This window comes from Etheostoma spectabile, chromosome 15, assembly GCF_008692095.1.
Source record: "Etheostoma spectabile isolate EspeVRDwgs_2016 chromosome 15, UIUC_Espe_1.0, whole genome shotgun sequence".
Lineage (NCBI taxonomy): Eukaryota > Metazoa > Chordata > Actinopteri > Perciformes > Percidae > Etheostoma > Etheostoma spectabile.
The window spans coordinates 25,186,043-25,202,234 of NC_045747.1; the positions used below are offsets into that span (position 1 = coordinate 25,186,043).

At 41.6% G+C, this 16,192-nt stretch overlaps 1 protein-coding gene across 1 annotated transcript in view; it reads left to right on the plus strand.

The window, feature by feature from the left end:
- usp43b (ubiquitin specific peptidase 43b) overlaps positions 1–16,192 on the plus strand; it is an 82,769-nt gene that overhangs the window by 46,130 nt on the left and 20,447 nt on the right. Inside the window, exons 6-8 of the mRNA XM_032536544.1 lie at positions 552–714; positions 4,829–4,940; positions 14,627–14,730. Of these exons, the coding sequence (XP_032392435.1) occupies positions 552–714; positions 4,829–4,940; positions 14,627–14,730 (379 nt within the window). The remainder of the gene's footprint in view (positions 1–551; positions 715–4,828; positions 4,941–14,626; positions 14,731–16,192) is intronic.

The window sequence follows — 16,192 nt, forward strand, 5'->3', positions numbered from 1 at the left end:
CGGAGTTTGATGGATTGAATGATTTGATGTGAATGTGCCGTTGGCCAATCAAGAATTGAGTTGGTGCTCAACTGAGTTGAGTTGATGTTTTTTAAAGAAAAACAATTCAAAGGTTTTGATGCTTTCAGGGTTTTGGACTTTTTTTCAATATTCCTTTTTAACAGTTTTTACTCTACTTTGTTTTTTTGCAATTTTTGACACTTGACGTTTTGTTTTTGACGTTTATTTTTGAAACCTTTTTTTTTTGTATAGGGACCAGTGAAAAAGAACTTACTTGCCCGCCCGTACAATTAAAAAATAAAACCTCCAACATTGTTGAACTCTGTGAAACAACATGCACTTCATGCTGTCAGCTACCTTTTGGAAGTATAAGCTGTTTACCAGAAGAATGTGAAATTGGTATGGGATGATCAGTATCAGCAGAATTTAGAGAGAAACTGTGATCGTATCAATGGTTTCTTCTCTTCTCTCCTCTTCCCATGACTCATTTTAGTAGCCCTTTCCAGTTAGTTCTCCGTCTCTGATACTCTACTGTGCTCCTCCTCTGCCAGGGTACCATCACAGCCTCCCATCCTCTCCGTACTCCACCGGTCCCGAGGGTCAGAGGTTACCTTCGTCTGGGACCATGTCATCAGAGTTCCTCAACCAGGGCGTCCCTGCAAAGATTCTGCTGTTGGTGTGCAACGCTGCAGGGACAGGCCAACAGGCTGTGAGGTACTACCAAGTGAGCCTTTGTGAAACTGTTAGATCTCTCTCTCTCTCTCTCCTCTCCTCTCTCTCTCTCTCTCTCTCTCTCTCTCTCACTCTCTCTCTCTCTCTCTCTCTCTCTCTTCTCCTCTCTCTCCCTCTCTCTCTCTCTCTCTCTCTCTCTCTCTCTCTCTCTCTCTCTCTCTCCTCTCTCTCTCTCTCTCTCTCTCTCTCACTCTCTCTCCTCTCTCTCTCTCTCTCTCTCTCTGCACCACTAAACAAGGAGAGGGGAGTGCCAGCAGACGCTCGGAAACAATCCAAAGGCCTCAGTAGGCAAGGCATGCCTGTCAAACGTTGGGTTAGTCCTCATGTTGAAGTGCTGTGCATGGGGCTCTAATGAGAGTGAAACTCAGTATCTGTAGAAGCAGTGTTATTATAGTAAAATACAATGGAAGAAAGCAGTGAAAACTATTTTTAGTAAACTGAAACTACATTACAGGGTACAAGCGGACGAAATGGGTTTCCTCAGGAGGGGGGCGTCTCCCTTAGAGACGGGGTGAGAAGCTCAGTCATCCGAGCAGAGCTCGGAGTAGAGCTGCTGCTCCTTCGCGTCTAAAGGAGCCAGTTGAGGTGGTTCGGGCATCTGGTAAGGATGCCTCCTGGGGGGGTCCCTAGGGAGGTGGTCCAGGCAAGTCCAGCTGGGAGGAGGCCTCGGGAAGACCCAGGACTAGGTGGAGGGACGTCCACCTGGGAGGAGGCCTCGGGGAAGACCCAGGACTAGGTGGAGGGATTATATCTCCAACCTGGCCTGGGAACGCCTCGGGATCCCCCAGTCGGAGCTGGTTGATGTGGCTCGGGAAAGGGAAGTTTGGGGTCCCCTGCTGGAGCTGCTGCCCCCGCGACCTGTTCTGTTCCAGCTCTCATTCCAGCTCTATTTTATATGTACTAATGATTTCAATATGAAATGGCCATTTAAATAATGGCTTTTTAACTTTCTGCAAAAAGAGTTCCTTGGACCTTTCTTCTTTTTTGAACTGTCGGTCATTTAGATTTGAGTTGGATCCACTGTTAACAGCATCTCAGCGGATGTGAGCTCCGAGTACAGTAGCTCAGTCCACATTATATATCGCCTCGCTCTGATGGCGCACGTCAAGGTCATGTTCGCTCCCTGTTACAGAGAGGACTCGCGTCTCACTGTGAGATGAGTTTCAGACCAAGCGAGCGAGGAATCTGACATCTGGCAACATGTATCGAGATCAGACATCCGTCTCCCTGGCAGTCCGGGGGGATCGATAAAGGTGAGCTCGCCAACACGAGTGTGGGAAAGTCCAAGTCTCTCTTTCTCCTTCAAACGCCTCGCCGTCGTTGATCAAACCACCCCCCCATCTCGCTCTCAGCAGATGACAGCTGGACGACTCGTCCGTGCCAAAGTCAAGGACGTTGGAGTCGCAGACTTTTAGTGTCTGCTGGTAAAGCATCACAGGTACATTTCTGAAAGCCTACGTGTGAAAAGCTCTGGGTTTTCGTTGGTTTGTCAAAACTGTGAAACCAAAAGAAAAGCATTAGAAATGAGAAAATGAAGTGTCACGCGTAAAGTGTGAAACATAAATGTTTTTGCATTACAAATGCCAAATCAAATTTCTCTGTGGGGATAAAATATCTATCTGTCTGTCTCTGTATGTCTGTCTGTCTGTCTCTATCTATCTATCTATCTATCTATCTATCTATCTGTCTGTCTGTCTAATTTCTTGATTATAAAACAGACATTACAAGACTAATTTAAACAATATCCCAAAAAATATTTAGTGCACTCTATCTATCTATCTATCTATCTATCTATCTATCTATCTATCTATCTATCTGTCTGATTTCTTTAATTATTAAATGAGACATTAGAATACAAAACAATATGTAATGAAATATTGATAGTAGACTAGAAAATAGATACTATAGATACTATCTATCTACAGTATCTATCCATAATGTTCAACAAACCATTTGATTTCAGGATTTGATCTATTCTGGTACATCCGATTCTCCAGTCTGTGGAGTGCAGGGGAAAAATAAACTTGGATCCCTGCGTTTTCACAAGTAGATAATAGATTTGGCAAAACAAAGTATAAGTTCATACTTTGAAATGTATTCACCGCATTTATTTTACGGTTGAGTGGGGAGTTGAAACTGAGGAGCTAGAGAGTTGCTAGCACAAATGTCAAAGGCCTTTAAATTTAACCCCCTGAGTCTGTTTGCCACAAAACCATGCGGCAAAAGAATGGAGTTGTTTTGTCTCTCGCTCCATCGCTGTTCCTAACTGAGTTAATGGTACTCTGAAGTCATTTCCCCCCCGTTTTGTTGTGATCACTGTCTCATGCCGTGTCGCGGTCGCTGCTCTGCTACCCTTCAGCCGCCACAGAATGTTAATGGTTACCATCCTGAACCCTAATCCAACCGCACTCTCACAATTACTGGGAGGACGTCTCCGAGGTGGCATCCATTTTTGATCAGAATCAGAATCAGCGTTTATTGCCACAGTAAATTACACTCGGAATTTGCCTTGGTATTTGGTGCATACTTAGACAAAAAAACATAAAACATATTGTACAATCCACCAGTGAATTGCAACCCTGTTGGCCCACCGGGCCTAAGCCATGAGGGGGGGGGGGGTTAACCCCGTGCCCCCCTTCTAGCCCGGCTCCTGGCTCCTTTGTGTTTCAACCATGTCTTTACTTGTTGCAGCAGTCCTCTTGGTCTCCAAAGCTGAACGCTGCTGTTGTCCTTTCTCAGCGGGGATCTGAAACACAGCACTCGATATGGGTGGGGGGAAAAATTGATACAGCGTAGTATCGCAATATTTTCCGTGGCAATACTGTATCGATACACAGGCGCCAAGTATCAATCTTTTATTATATATGTGTTGGTCAGATTGTCTCCTTGACAATCCTATTTTGCAGCAATAAAACTGAAGTGATATGAACAGAGAAATGTTTATTTTTAGATAAAACTAATGTTTCCTTTTGGGGACATCATTTGAAATTGGGAAAAATTTAAAGTTAGAAAAAAGGTTATAAATTGCAGTATATTGCAGAATATTTCAATATGTTTAAAATCGCCATAATATCGTGTTGTGGCATAAGTATCGGGATGATATCGGAGGCGTATGGTGATCCCCACCCCTATCACTCGAGCTCCAGACGTCGCCGGACGACACCCTTTTGTAAACAAAGCCATGCGGAGAAGTACAGAGAGAGTTGTGTGGAGCTGATGGTCTTTATTAGCTTTGTAGCAACTCATTTGGCAACGGCTTGAACATAACAGACGTTCATTAATATCAAAATGTTGCGCACTAAAGTTTTAAGAATATGAAAAATGAATATAAACAATTTGTGCCCTTACCTTTTATTCCTTCTGACTAATGTAGAGTTTATTAGCATCCCGTCGTGGTTCAGTGTGTATGTGCCGTGTCTTTGCAAGTCTCTTTATACACATGCATGCGCACATGGTCTCATACTAATAAACCTCAAGCACACAATGGAGGGCTGCTTTAATTAAATGGCTATTATAGTGAATGTGACATGTCCCTCTTCTCCTCATCATCTACTTTTGCTCCCTATTATCTCTCTCTGTTCTTCCATGGATATGCTGCAATGAGAATTCTGCTTTAAGGCTGATAATGTTAATAAATAATGATTTACATAATGGGATATAGAGACTTATATGCATCGAGCCGCTCAGGGCTGATGTGGAGCGGTTGAGGAGGGGCGCTGTGAGTAGGGGCGGGGGTTGGGGGGGATCGATACAGCATAGCATCGTGATATTTTCAGTGGCAATACTGTATCAATACACAGGCGCCAAGTATTGATCTTTTATTATATATGTGTTGGTCAGTTTGTCTGCTTGACAATCCCATTTTGCAGCAATAAAATTAAAGTGAGATGAACAATCAGGGAAATGTATCTTTTTAGATAAAACAGATGTTGACAAAGATTCCTTGTGGGGACGTCATTTGATATTGGGAAAAAATTTGAAGTTGGAAAAAAGGTTATAAATTGCAATATGTTGCAGAATATTGCAATATGTGTAATATCTTATTATATTGTATTGGGAGGCGTCATTTTAAACTTTTTTTCCATTCCTGTTCAAGGTTTGGACCTCCATTCCTAATGAGGGAGGACCGGTCTATTTCCTGGGACCAGCTGCAGCAGAGCATCCTCAGCAAGCTGTATTACCTGATGATCAATGGAGCCCAGGCACAGGTACTGGACAGCTGCTTATAATAATGTAATCATTGGTCTATATGAGGAAGCTTTTTTCCTTGAGTGGACTTTTATCAAAACACAGTGCCAGGGACGGGTAGGCATTCACTGAATCACATACTCAAATTGATATGGAGCACATTTCAGAGCTGCTCGATTATGGAAAGAACACAATTATTAGGGTCATTTATCGAACTTAGGAAACAGTGAACACTCCTTGAACTGTGAAGAAGTCCCTTAATAATTTTCCCGTTGAACTTTTTGAAATTACCTTCAGAACACAAGACGACACAAGTTGACTTGCACAACATAATGTTGAAAAAAAGCGTTTTTCTCGATTACGTTGTTTTTGTGATCGTTAGGAACCGAAATCGTGAACAAAATTGGATTTATTGCACAGCCTTAGCACATTTCAAATGATCTACATAGGACTGTCCTCGATTTAATAAATTCTTAGTTGGCTAACACTCATATGGATTTGTCTAATTATGGATTAGTTGATTTAATCGGATCTATAAAACTGAGTTTCTCACTTTAAATCCTACCAGAGACGTGCTCATTCAAGTTCTATTGAGATAAGTCTTTCAACATGAAAAAGTTATTGACAAATTGACTGAAGAATCTTACTCAACTAAGACCAAAACCAGGAAGTTGAAGCAATGTCATACAACCATTAAGGATAAAAGTATGTTTTTATTTTACTCAAACTTGGACATCTACTGAAAATTCTGCAAGCTAGAGTGTGGGAATTCATTATTTATGATTATTATTTATTCTATTTTTTATTCACTGCATCACAACCAGTAAACCCCTGGACCAAAGTTGCAGTGCAGCCCTGCTTGTAAAAGGAATATTTAATAGCTGTGTTGTGTGGGCGGGCTTGTTTTGAGCACCGGCTGGAGGCGGAGAGCCGACATGGTTCCTTCCTGCACCTGTTCCAGTACTGGGTTTATTGGCTCGGGACAGAGAAAAGCATGCCTACACAATGGCCCTGTGTGGTACAGGTGGGAGAACTTAAAGTGCCAGCTGGAAGCGCGAAAGAATCAGTTTCCTCTCGCTGCTCTCCAGACCAGCATTTGGTGAACTGGATTGGGACACTCGCTCACAGAGCATCACTTACAGTCTAAACACATAAATACAATTCTTAGTGACTGTATGAATATTATTTGTAGGTGCAGAGGAGTTAGAGAAAGGGTAGTCTCGCATTGCCAGACCTTCCTCCACAGTGCGGAGGAGGAGGGTCTGGCTAGTCCACACAGCATTCTGGGATGGGAGAAAACGTGCTGTGGTTTATTGGTATTTCTTTAAACCAATCACAGTCGTCTTGGTGCCGCTGCAGAAATAACCTCGGGAAGGAACTTGTTTTGGTGGAATACGTGTACGTTCAAAAGTAGTTTTAGTCGTGTGACAGAAAACTCAGATTGGACAGATAGTCTAGCTAGCTGTCTGGATTTACCCTGCACAGATCTGAGGACCAGGTAACCATAGTCCTCAGTATAAAAATACAAACTTAAGATATGAAACAAAAACAAAATAACAAAAAATCTATATATATAATTTTGTTAATTGTCCATTACAAATGCAGATAAGTCCTTTTGAACAAAACACATTAACAAAAAAAAATTGTGTTGCCAACAGGGATGTTGCGGAGCGTCCTCTGGTGGACAGACTATGCAACGCCAACACTCGTAACATGGCTGACAGTCGGTTTTAATTTTTTAAATACTCATTTATCAGAACCATTTATTTGTCATTACAAATTATTCTGATGAATTAATATTTAAAAAGCTCGGTCTGATAGCTTGTTTCCCTTGCCGCTGCTGGTGTGACTGTAAAACTATTCAAACGTGAGTCGTACTGTGATGATGGAGATGCGCGCAGCAAAGCTTGCTGGGATGCGCCCCTGCTGTATGTCACTGTCAAATCAATTATTTACTTCACTCAAGCCAAAGGGTCCATTTTCTTGCTTGTTTCCGCTCACTCGCTTGCTTGTACTTGCCTGTCCTTCAGCATATGTTTGTGTGCAGCAGCATGCTGTTTGTCATGTAGCCAAACAGATTTCCAATCAGTGTCTCAGCAGACACACAGCTGCAGTAACAAGACATATAGAGCATGGGTTGGAAACTGTTGACCAGCTTGCTGCATAATACTCGGTGCTCTTGAAGGAAGTGCCAGAACAGAGAGGAAGCGAAGAGTGAGGTGCAGAGTCTTCAGTAACTCTCTGGGAGATCTGTAGTCTCCTTTGTGCCCCACGCTGTCAGCCATTCAATTAAAAGCGGGCTCGTGCAGGATAATTTGCCGGAGCCTACCTCCGCCAAGAAAGGAGCAGATGTTTGCTCTAAATCTTTCATCTCAACCGAATCCGTAGTTTTGCAATGAATTACACTCGCAAGTGGATGTTTCCGCTTCTGTCTAATTTTAGCTTCAGCAAAGATACAGAAACAAGAAAACACGGCCTCTCTGACGGCCATTTGTCATGCCACAGGCACCGCTTGACATCTTTGCCGGCTCGATGTTCACCAAAGCACACCGAGCAATATAATATATATCATTATATATAATACACACACACAGTACACACACATACTGTACACACATACACATACTGTACACACAGACACACACAGACACACACATACTGTACACACAGACATACTGTACACACACACAAATACACACACATACTGTACACAGACACACACACACACAGACACATACACATATTGTACACACAGACACACACACACACATACATACTTACACATACTGTACACACTCACACACATATACACACACACATACTGTACACACATACACATACTGTACACACATACACACACAGACACACACACACTCACAGACTCACACATACTGAACACACACACTGATATGCACAGACATACTGTACACACACACACACACATACATACACACACATACTGTACACACTCACACACATATACACACACACATACTCACAGACACATACACAAGTCTTTGCTGGCTTGATGTTCACCAAAGCACACCGAGTGATATAATATCATTATACAGTATATAATACACACACACACATATACACACATACTGTACACACATACACATACTGTACACACACACACACACACACACACACACACACAAACATACACACACAACACATACTGCAAACACACATATATACATACATACTGTACACACTCTCACACACACACAGACATGTCCATATACTGTACACATGGCTCAAACTCGTGGCATTCTGTAATGAAACCCTGCGCTGTAATTGGTTGTAATTGGAGATCGTGTGCTTTGTCTGGCATAAACAGTGCCAAAAGCATTCCTCACGGAACACAAATAGTGATTAACCTTGGACCAAAGCACGACCAAGGATTTCCTCATAAACATTACAGACTTTTGAGTCTCCACCGGTGTCCCGCATGCACCCCTCTTGGACGCTGAAATCATTTAAACAGGTTTTTGCCTCCTCTTCTCAGCAGTCTCACTGACAGGGGAGACGTTGCTCAGAGTCCAGAACCCATACTTCTATACACTTCTTCTCTTGCATTTTTCAGTTTTAGAAAAAGAAAAGAAACCACCAACCAATCTCTGTAAAGTATCTGTATTAGAGCCCCGGGCACACAGCTTCAAAATGTGGACAATGCAAGCTAAGCGATGATTGGAAAATCCCTGTTAGGGGAAAGGCCTAGCACACGGTTTGTCTACATCCTCAACGTTCCATGTTCCACTTCCGGGATTTCTCCGGTGCCGCAGGATATTCCGCCGGATGCATGTCTTTTGTCAAATGTCCGCTTTCTTTGTGTTGGAGTTCCAACTTCTGGTGGATTTCTGAGGACTAAGGTTACCTGGTCCTTACCTGGTTACCTGTAGCTAGACGATCTGTCCAATCTGAGTTTTCTGTTGCACGACTAAAAGAACCTTTGAACGTACACATGTTCCACCAAAACAAGTTCCTTCCCGAGGTTATTTTGCAGCAGCTCCGTGCGAAGCTCGGCACCACCGAAGACAATTGTGATTGTTTTAAAGAAATGCCAATAAACCAGAGCTCCCATCCTGGAATGCTGTATGCCTCCGCGGCGCTGTGGTTGAAGGTCTAGCAAAGTGAGACTAGCACATGGTCAATTTAAAATCTAATGCAACGGCCTGGGGAGTCCTCTTGTTGAAAACGTCCGTAACTTTGCAAATGGAAGATTTTTGATGTGGACATCAGGGTTTTCTCCCTATTTTAAACGCAGACATGGTCTTATTTTCAAATCTCCAGTTAGCTTTTAGCACAGACTTAATGTAGGGTCCTATGGAATCTGTTATATAGCTTTTTGAAATTCTCAATTCTGCAGTTCTGTCCATGATTGTGTTATCACAGAAACTATTGGGCTCTACATTAATGCTGCCATCAGTCTGGGACAGGCCCCAGCTGTGCCCTCGTCGAAAAAAAACTTGCCACCAGGCTAAACAACGTTTCTGGGTGTACCTCAGGGAAAACGATTGGATGGACACACCGCTACCAGGCAGAGTGTGGACGATTTGTTAATATAGAAATAACATGCAAATGCCCCCCTCCCCCCATAACCAATTGATTTGTTTAATGGTAGGTAGAATTTCAGTCGACCAAGATTTTCTTTGGTTGAATACAGCCCAAGTGGAAATGTATGTGTTATGTTTTAAAGGATTGTTTCCCTGGTTTTCCCTGAAACAAAAACAAAAAAAATGTTGGTCTAGGACTCTTTGGGTGGTCTTCACATGTACAGACAAGCTTGTCGCTGGAACTCACAGTGAGCTTGTGCCTGAAGTCTGTAATGAAAAAACTTTTTTTTCATACAGCAGATTGAAAATGAAGCACGGTAGAAAAGATGATGAGTTATCTGGAAAAACAACACACGACACCAAAGCACCACAGTGAAGTTTGATGCGTGCAGCCTTCATAAACGCGTGATGCTGAAACGCTGCAGAGATGATAATGTAGTGTTAGTTACACGGCTCTGCATGTGTACTCAGAGTGTGAGCAAAATGTTATGTTTCTACTATATTAAGTAGTTCTTTACAGAGCCCCTGAAGGGACACGGGGTGTTTTGTTTTTTGGCACGCAGGAGAAACTTTCCGGTGCACACAAGATTAATTTTTGGGGCGCACAGGACACTTTCTGGTGCTGTGGCACACAGGACACTTTCTGGTGCGCACGGGGTACTTTCTGCTGTGCACAAGATACTTTCTGGTACACACAACATACTTTTGTCATACATGACAGTATCTCGTACTCAGTAGAACCCAATCTAAGTCGTGCAAAATTATGCAAAATATTATGCAAAGTATTGCTAATGTTATGTGGCTAAAGTTAATATTTCACATTCACAGCATAAAATCCGTTAACAGTTGTTGACGACACGATCAGGTACATTTTGTTGCGTTTTCAGGAAGATGAATACCTCCTCTTCTGCAGCCATTCTGACTGCTACTCAGATTGGTTTCTCGTGCCACGAGGAAAAAACTAATGAAATAAAAACATGTCCCTTTAGGGGCTCCTTAGTTCTTGTAATGTCCTGCTGCAGTATTTCAGCAGCTGACTGACACATGTGATACTGATACTTACTGCATATTGCATATGTGAGGCAATAAATCAGAAGTCATGTATAACTTCCCCCTAAGGGTTATGCATTCCTAGGGATTCATGTGTTCAGCATGTCAATATTTTCCAGGAATGAGCCGTTCTTCAGTGCGCTCCTGTCATCACAAATACCCTGCTGAATTGAGCTTTCCTCGCAGGACTCAGAGTGGGTGTTTGAGCTCAGCCAGCAGCTACACACTAGATATTGCTGGAACAAAAGAAAATCAATTTCATTTTTTGCAAAGCGCTCTTTCACTCCTGAAGCACCTTCCAATCTAAGCAGATCTCAGAGTAATATAAGCAGGCTTCAACACAAGACAAAAATACATTTGTTCTTTCTTTTTTGTTCTCAACTTGGCTTTCCAGTCCTTTCCGATTATCTACGGGTTTATGAATATTTTCTTCTTCTGTTAAATAATACTTTGAATGCAAGCAAAACTCAAGCGCTGTGCTTTATGTTGAGGTGATATTCTGTATGTGTATTCAAGCTGAACTGCTGTGAGCTGTCAGGTGCAAGCCTTGGTCTAAATTTCCCGATGGCCTACTTTGTTCTCCTCTGTCCGTGGGTTTCTATAGCCTGTTCATAGCAAACTTGTTAAATAAAGTTAGCCCAGAGCCTCTGATGTAATGACCTCAGTCTACGGGTGGGAGGATGAAGCCGTATCAAGTCAGAGATGAATGGAGGAACTTGACCGTGCAGGGCTCTAAAAGTAAGGACCAGGATTTTGAATTGAATTCTATACTGGACTGGTAACCCGTGAAGTGCTTCTAAAACAGGCGTAATGTGGGCTCTTTTGTTAATGTGAGTTAAAATCCTAGCAGCAGAGTTCTGAACAGCCTGGAGACGGTAAAGCTCCTTCTTATTCAAACAGGTAAAAAGGTTGTTGCAGTAATCCAAGCATGAAGAAATAAAAAATACAGGGGCCAGTGGAGTCAAAAGCTTGGACAAATAGCACAGTAGAGACACCATGCATAGGACAAGGGCTTCAAAGAATGTAGCATAGAGGGTATATCAAGTAATGTCACAGGTTTGAAAGTGGACCAAGAATGAGCGGGAGACAAGTCACAGGCCGAAATCTGAGAAATGTGATGGTGAGATGTTTGCCCTAACATCTCTGATCTTATTTAGAAAGTAGCGGAGAAATTCATTACAGTCCAATTTAGATGACGCGGTAGCTTGAGGACCAGAAGGAGACACTAATGCATTAGTGGTGTCAAATAAGATTCTAGGATTGTGCTTATTTGAGGATATAAACTGAGAAAAGAAGCAGGTTCTCGCCTTTCTCAGCATCTCATTTAAAGTAACCCTTAGTGTTTAAGTGAAGCCTATGAATCTCAAGTTTAGAAGATTTCCAAAGACGTTCAGTTTTTCTGCAATTTCTCCTAAAACTCAAGGACAAGGATGTTTATGGGAGACCATGCTTGATTTAACTGGTGCTACTTCATCTAAAATTGTTGAACACTAACTATTAAAAGACTGGCTAAACACTTGCGTCCCATCCGAGAACATGGGTCAAACAGGGCAGCAAACCTCTCAGCAGCATCATGATCAATAATCCGCCGCTGAGTCCTAATTCTCAGGGGTGGAGGATTTAGAGGAAAGTTAATGTTGAAGAACACACAGCTATGATCACTCACAAGAGCATCTTCTACACATGCATTTACTATATCTAGAGAGATGACAACAACTTGATTTGCTGTCTAGAAGACTGCACATTCCCTGCTTTGATCAAAGGGGACACGCCGGTACTTACACACTCCATATGAAACTTTAATAAGGTAGTCAGGCTTCTTTTGCACACACACACATTGGATTCATAAAACCATTCCAGCTCACATTTTTATGGTCTGAGGTCTCCAAAACTAAGCCGTCATTTTGAATTATCGCAGCAAAGTCATAAGAAATGTTGCTGCTGCTTCTTCGAAAGCCTGAGCTGAGTGTGCTCATTTTCGCCATCATGAAACCATCATCAAAAATAGTAACCGCGTGTCACAGGACACTTTTAAAAGTCAATTGTGTACCCTTCTCTTTTATTTTGCACCCTCAAATTAGTCAAAATGTACAGTTCCGCCTCTTAAAAATACAGTACTATACTCTTAAGGGAACATACTAAAAAGTGTACCTGTAACTTTATGGTACAGAAATACCTCAATTTTTAGATATATGCAAAATCACGATGGGTGAATGAAAGCACAAAACTACAAGCAGCTACATTTGCTCATAACTTGTGTTGGTGGATCAGTGTGTGATGGCAGTGCTCATTTTAGATCTTAAGATTTTCTGTAGGTTGCTAGAGACTATACTTAAGCACAGAGGTGCTTTGAGCTAAATGCTTACGTCTGCATACTAACATGCACATATTGACAGTGGTAATATGCTGATGTAATGCAGGTGTAATGTTTACCTCGAGCCGCGGTTCACTGCCACTACCGTCGCTCCCATGCTCTGGTTTCCACCGGCGTGCCATCCTCGCTGCCAGGTGGCTCGCTGTTGTTATGTATGTCGACATTTAAAAGTTAAGACCCAGCACGTAGAAGGATATTGTTGGAGTGGAAGTCACCATTTGCACCCAAAGCTTCTTCATGGCTTAAAGACCTCATGAGAAAATGAAATTCTGCTTTAAGGGATCAGCGGCAGAGGGATTTCTTGTTTAATTTTCCTTTTATTTAATTATTTTGTGTATTTTCCCCCCATTTTTTCTTTAAATTGTATTTATTCTCTCTTCTGTATGTGTACCTGTATAAATATGTGCATACATGTGGCCTATGTTTTCATTTTATTGCATTATGTGTACAGACATATGTGAGTGTACAAATAATTCCCACTGTTGTACTTACAAAGTCTATGTGGGACAAAATTTAAAAAAAATTAAAAATCCTGTGGAGTCAATAAAAACATTTTTTTTTTCAAAAGTCCCTGAAAATATAAGACAACCCCACATTTTCAGACAGTATTTAAATTAGAGCTCTGATACCAGTGTGTCATATATTTGACTATTGTTTAACAGCTGTATACTACTATCCCCGTATGGATGTGATATGATTGCTATCAGTGACTATGTTTACATGCACATGATATAAAATTGTTTTGCCCTAGTTCCAAAAAAAAAGGATATTCCGACTAAGCTGTTTACAGTAAATATTCCATTAATATTCCCGTTTACATTTAGTTGTGCAAAACATGATTTTTTTCCAAGTTTTCCAGCAGTGGTGGACTTGTTGGACCGTGCGAACACAGCCTCCCTCTTTCATTCCTTCCAACAGCTTCTTGAAAAGGTCGCCGTAGCGATGTGTGTGCTTATCCAAAAATCTGTTGCTATCAAAGTCTTTGCTAATGTTTAACAGTAGCTGTGTCTGCAGCCCTGCAAACTGTCGGCTGGTTGATTTGTTTACAGCAACCATAGCAACGCACAGAACAGACCACAAGTCAGTAAACAGGCAATAGTCCGTAAACTGTGGTGAAAACCCAGAATAAGGCGCATACTCCAAATATGCTGTATATATGTCCAAAGAATGCCTCTAAAACGTGAATAATATCGGAATATCTCACATCTTAATCGTAAAATGCTATATTCGGAAAAATGCCTCTTTCGGAATATCCAACTGGAATATGCTGTTTCCATAACCTGTATCAAATTCGGAGTATTGATGTGCATGTACTTGTAGTCACTGGGGTTAAACCTTTTGTAAAACATGAACAAACAACAAATGCCAGAGAACTTATCTTCCAGTTTGACAGTCGGTCACAACGGAAAAAGAACATGACTTAACTTATTTAACGTAGATTTCCTTTGGGCCTATATTATCGGATCGGTGCATAAACTCCAGCACTTACCAATACCAGCATTTAAGGCGCTATCGGAGGCTTTACCGATTCTGATATCAGAACATCTCTAATTTCCAGGGAGGGGGAGTCAAATATTGTAATTAAAATGTGTAGTATTATAGGAGAGGACATGTAGGAGATGCAAAGTCCTGAAAGTTAATATTGTTGTTATGACGAGCAGAAATATACCCTGATGCCATGCCTGTGGCTTTACAGTGTATTTTTATTGTGTCTCTCTTCCAGAATACCAGAGTGCTGTTCAACATCCGTGTGGTGGGAGGATCGGCGTTCTACAGCTACCTGTCTCCTCAGGACGGGCGGCCGCTCTACCACCCCGCCGTCGACAGGTGAGGGGGTCGGAAAGACATAAAAACATGGAGTTATTTCTGTTGGATGGAGGACTGATTGATCGCAGACACACTTGACTCTTGAGGTTTCCGAACCTATTCAGAATAGTCCTGCTGTTCTGGATTCGTTCATTGGTTTTTCTAACTTTTATTGGCTTTTCGTTCTGCACAGTTTTGGGCCGTATCAAAGTGAATGACCATTCATGTGGAGCTGCAACGATTAGTCGACTCATCGATGAGTCAGTCGGAGGAAAAATAATCACCAACTAATTTGACAATCAATTGATTGTTACAATTCATTTTCATGCAAAAATGGAGAAAGTCCTGTTTTTTTTCCTCTGAAATGTGCAGATCTCCTGCTCTTTTCTGTTTGTAATATATTAAACTGAATGTCTTTAGGTTTTGGACAAAACAAGACATTTAAAGATATCACCTTGTACTTTAAGACTCTAGTATGGGAGGGACATTTTTCACAATTTTCTGACATTTTATCGACCGAACAATGAATCGTTGAACCGAGAAAATAATCGGCAGATTGATCGATTGGTAGTTGCAGCACCACATTCATGCAGCAAACGGTCCTGATGCAAGTGTGTCTGACAGGATTATTTCTGAACACATTTCTAGATTTCCAACACATATCCTCCACGTTTTACCTAATAAATTCCTGCAGGTGCAAACACTGTAAGCACGCAGCTCAAAGTCACTGTTATTGTTGGAGCTGACTGGCGGCCCAGACACTTCATTCTTATTTTATTAAATTATCTAAATGTGTTCCTTTGTTGTAGAATAATTGGTATTATGGTCCAAACATTTCGGCGCTGAAATGATCCATGTTCCCACAGGCTCTTTCAAATTTGATGTAATGTAATCAATTTGAATGCAATTTAAATCTAATCTCTCTAATCTAATGAAGGTTTTTTTCCTGACAAGTGCTACAACTACAGGCAGGCAGCCAGTAACTGAAGACATTTTGACAGAAAAACACATGTGGCACACGCTAATATGACTTGTTATGATCCATGTTTCTTTTCATGTAGTTCATTAGGCCTGATTGTACAGCATTGACCGAAATGTGCAGATATTTTATCAATTTTTCACAAATGCGCGTCTGATGGCTTCCACTTGCAGAAGTGAATTGCTGTTTCCAAAAGGGCCTTTTTTGGCAAGGTCTCGTAAGGACTTCCGGTTGTGTCGTTGCTACAGCACAAACAGTTTATTCATTCATGGAATGGTGCAGATGGGGGCAAATGCTTTTGAAATCCTTTGAAAGGCAAATGTGCAGCAAACTGGATCCTAGAAACCACTGTAATGATAGTGTTTGAACACTAATGATTCAGAAATGTGCTCTCTCCTCAAGTCAACCCACATCAAACAGTTAGAGAATGTACCATTGCAAGTGTTTTAGTCTACTTTGCTTACTCCTATCAGCCTCTGTCATGTGTCTTTGTGTCATTACAGT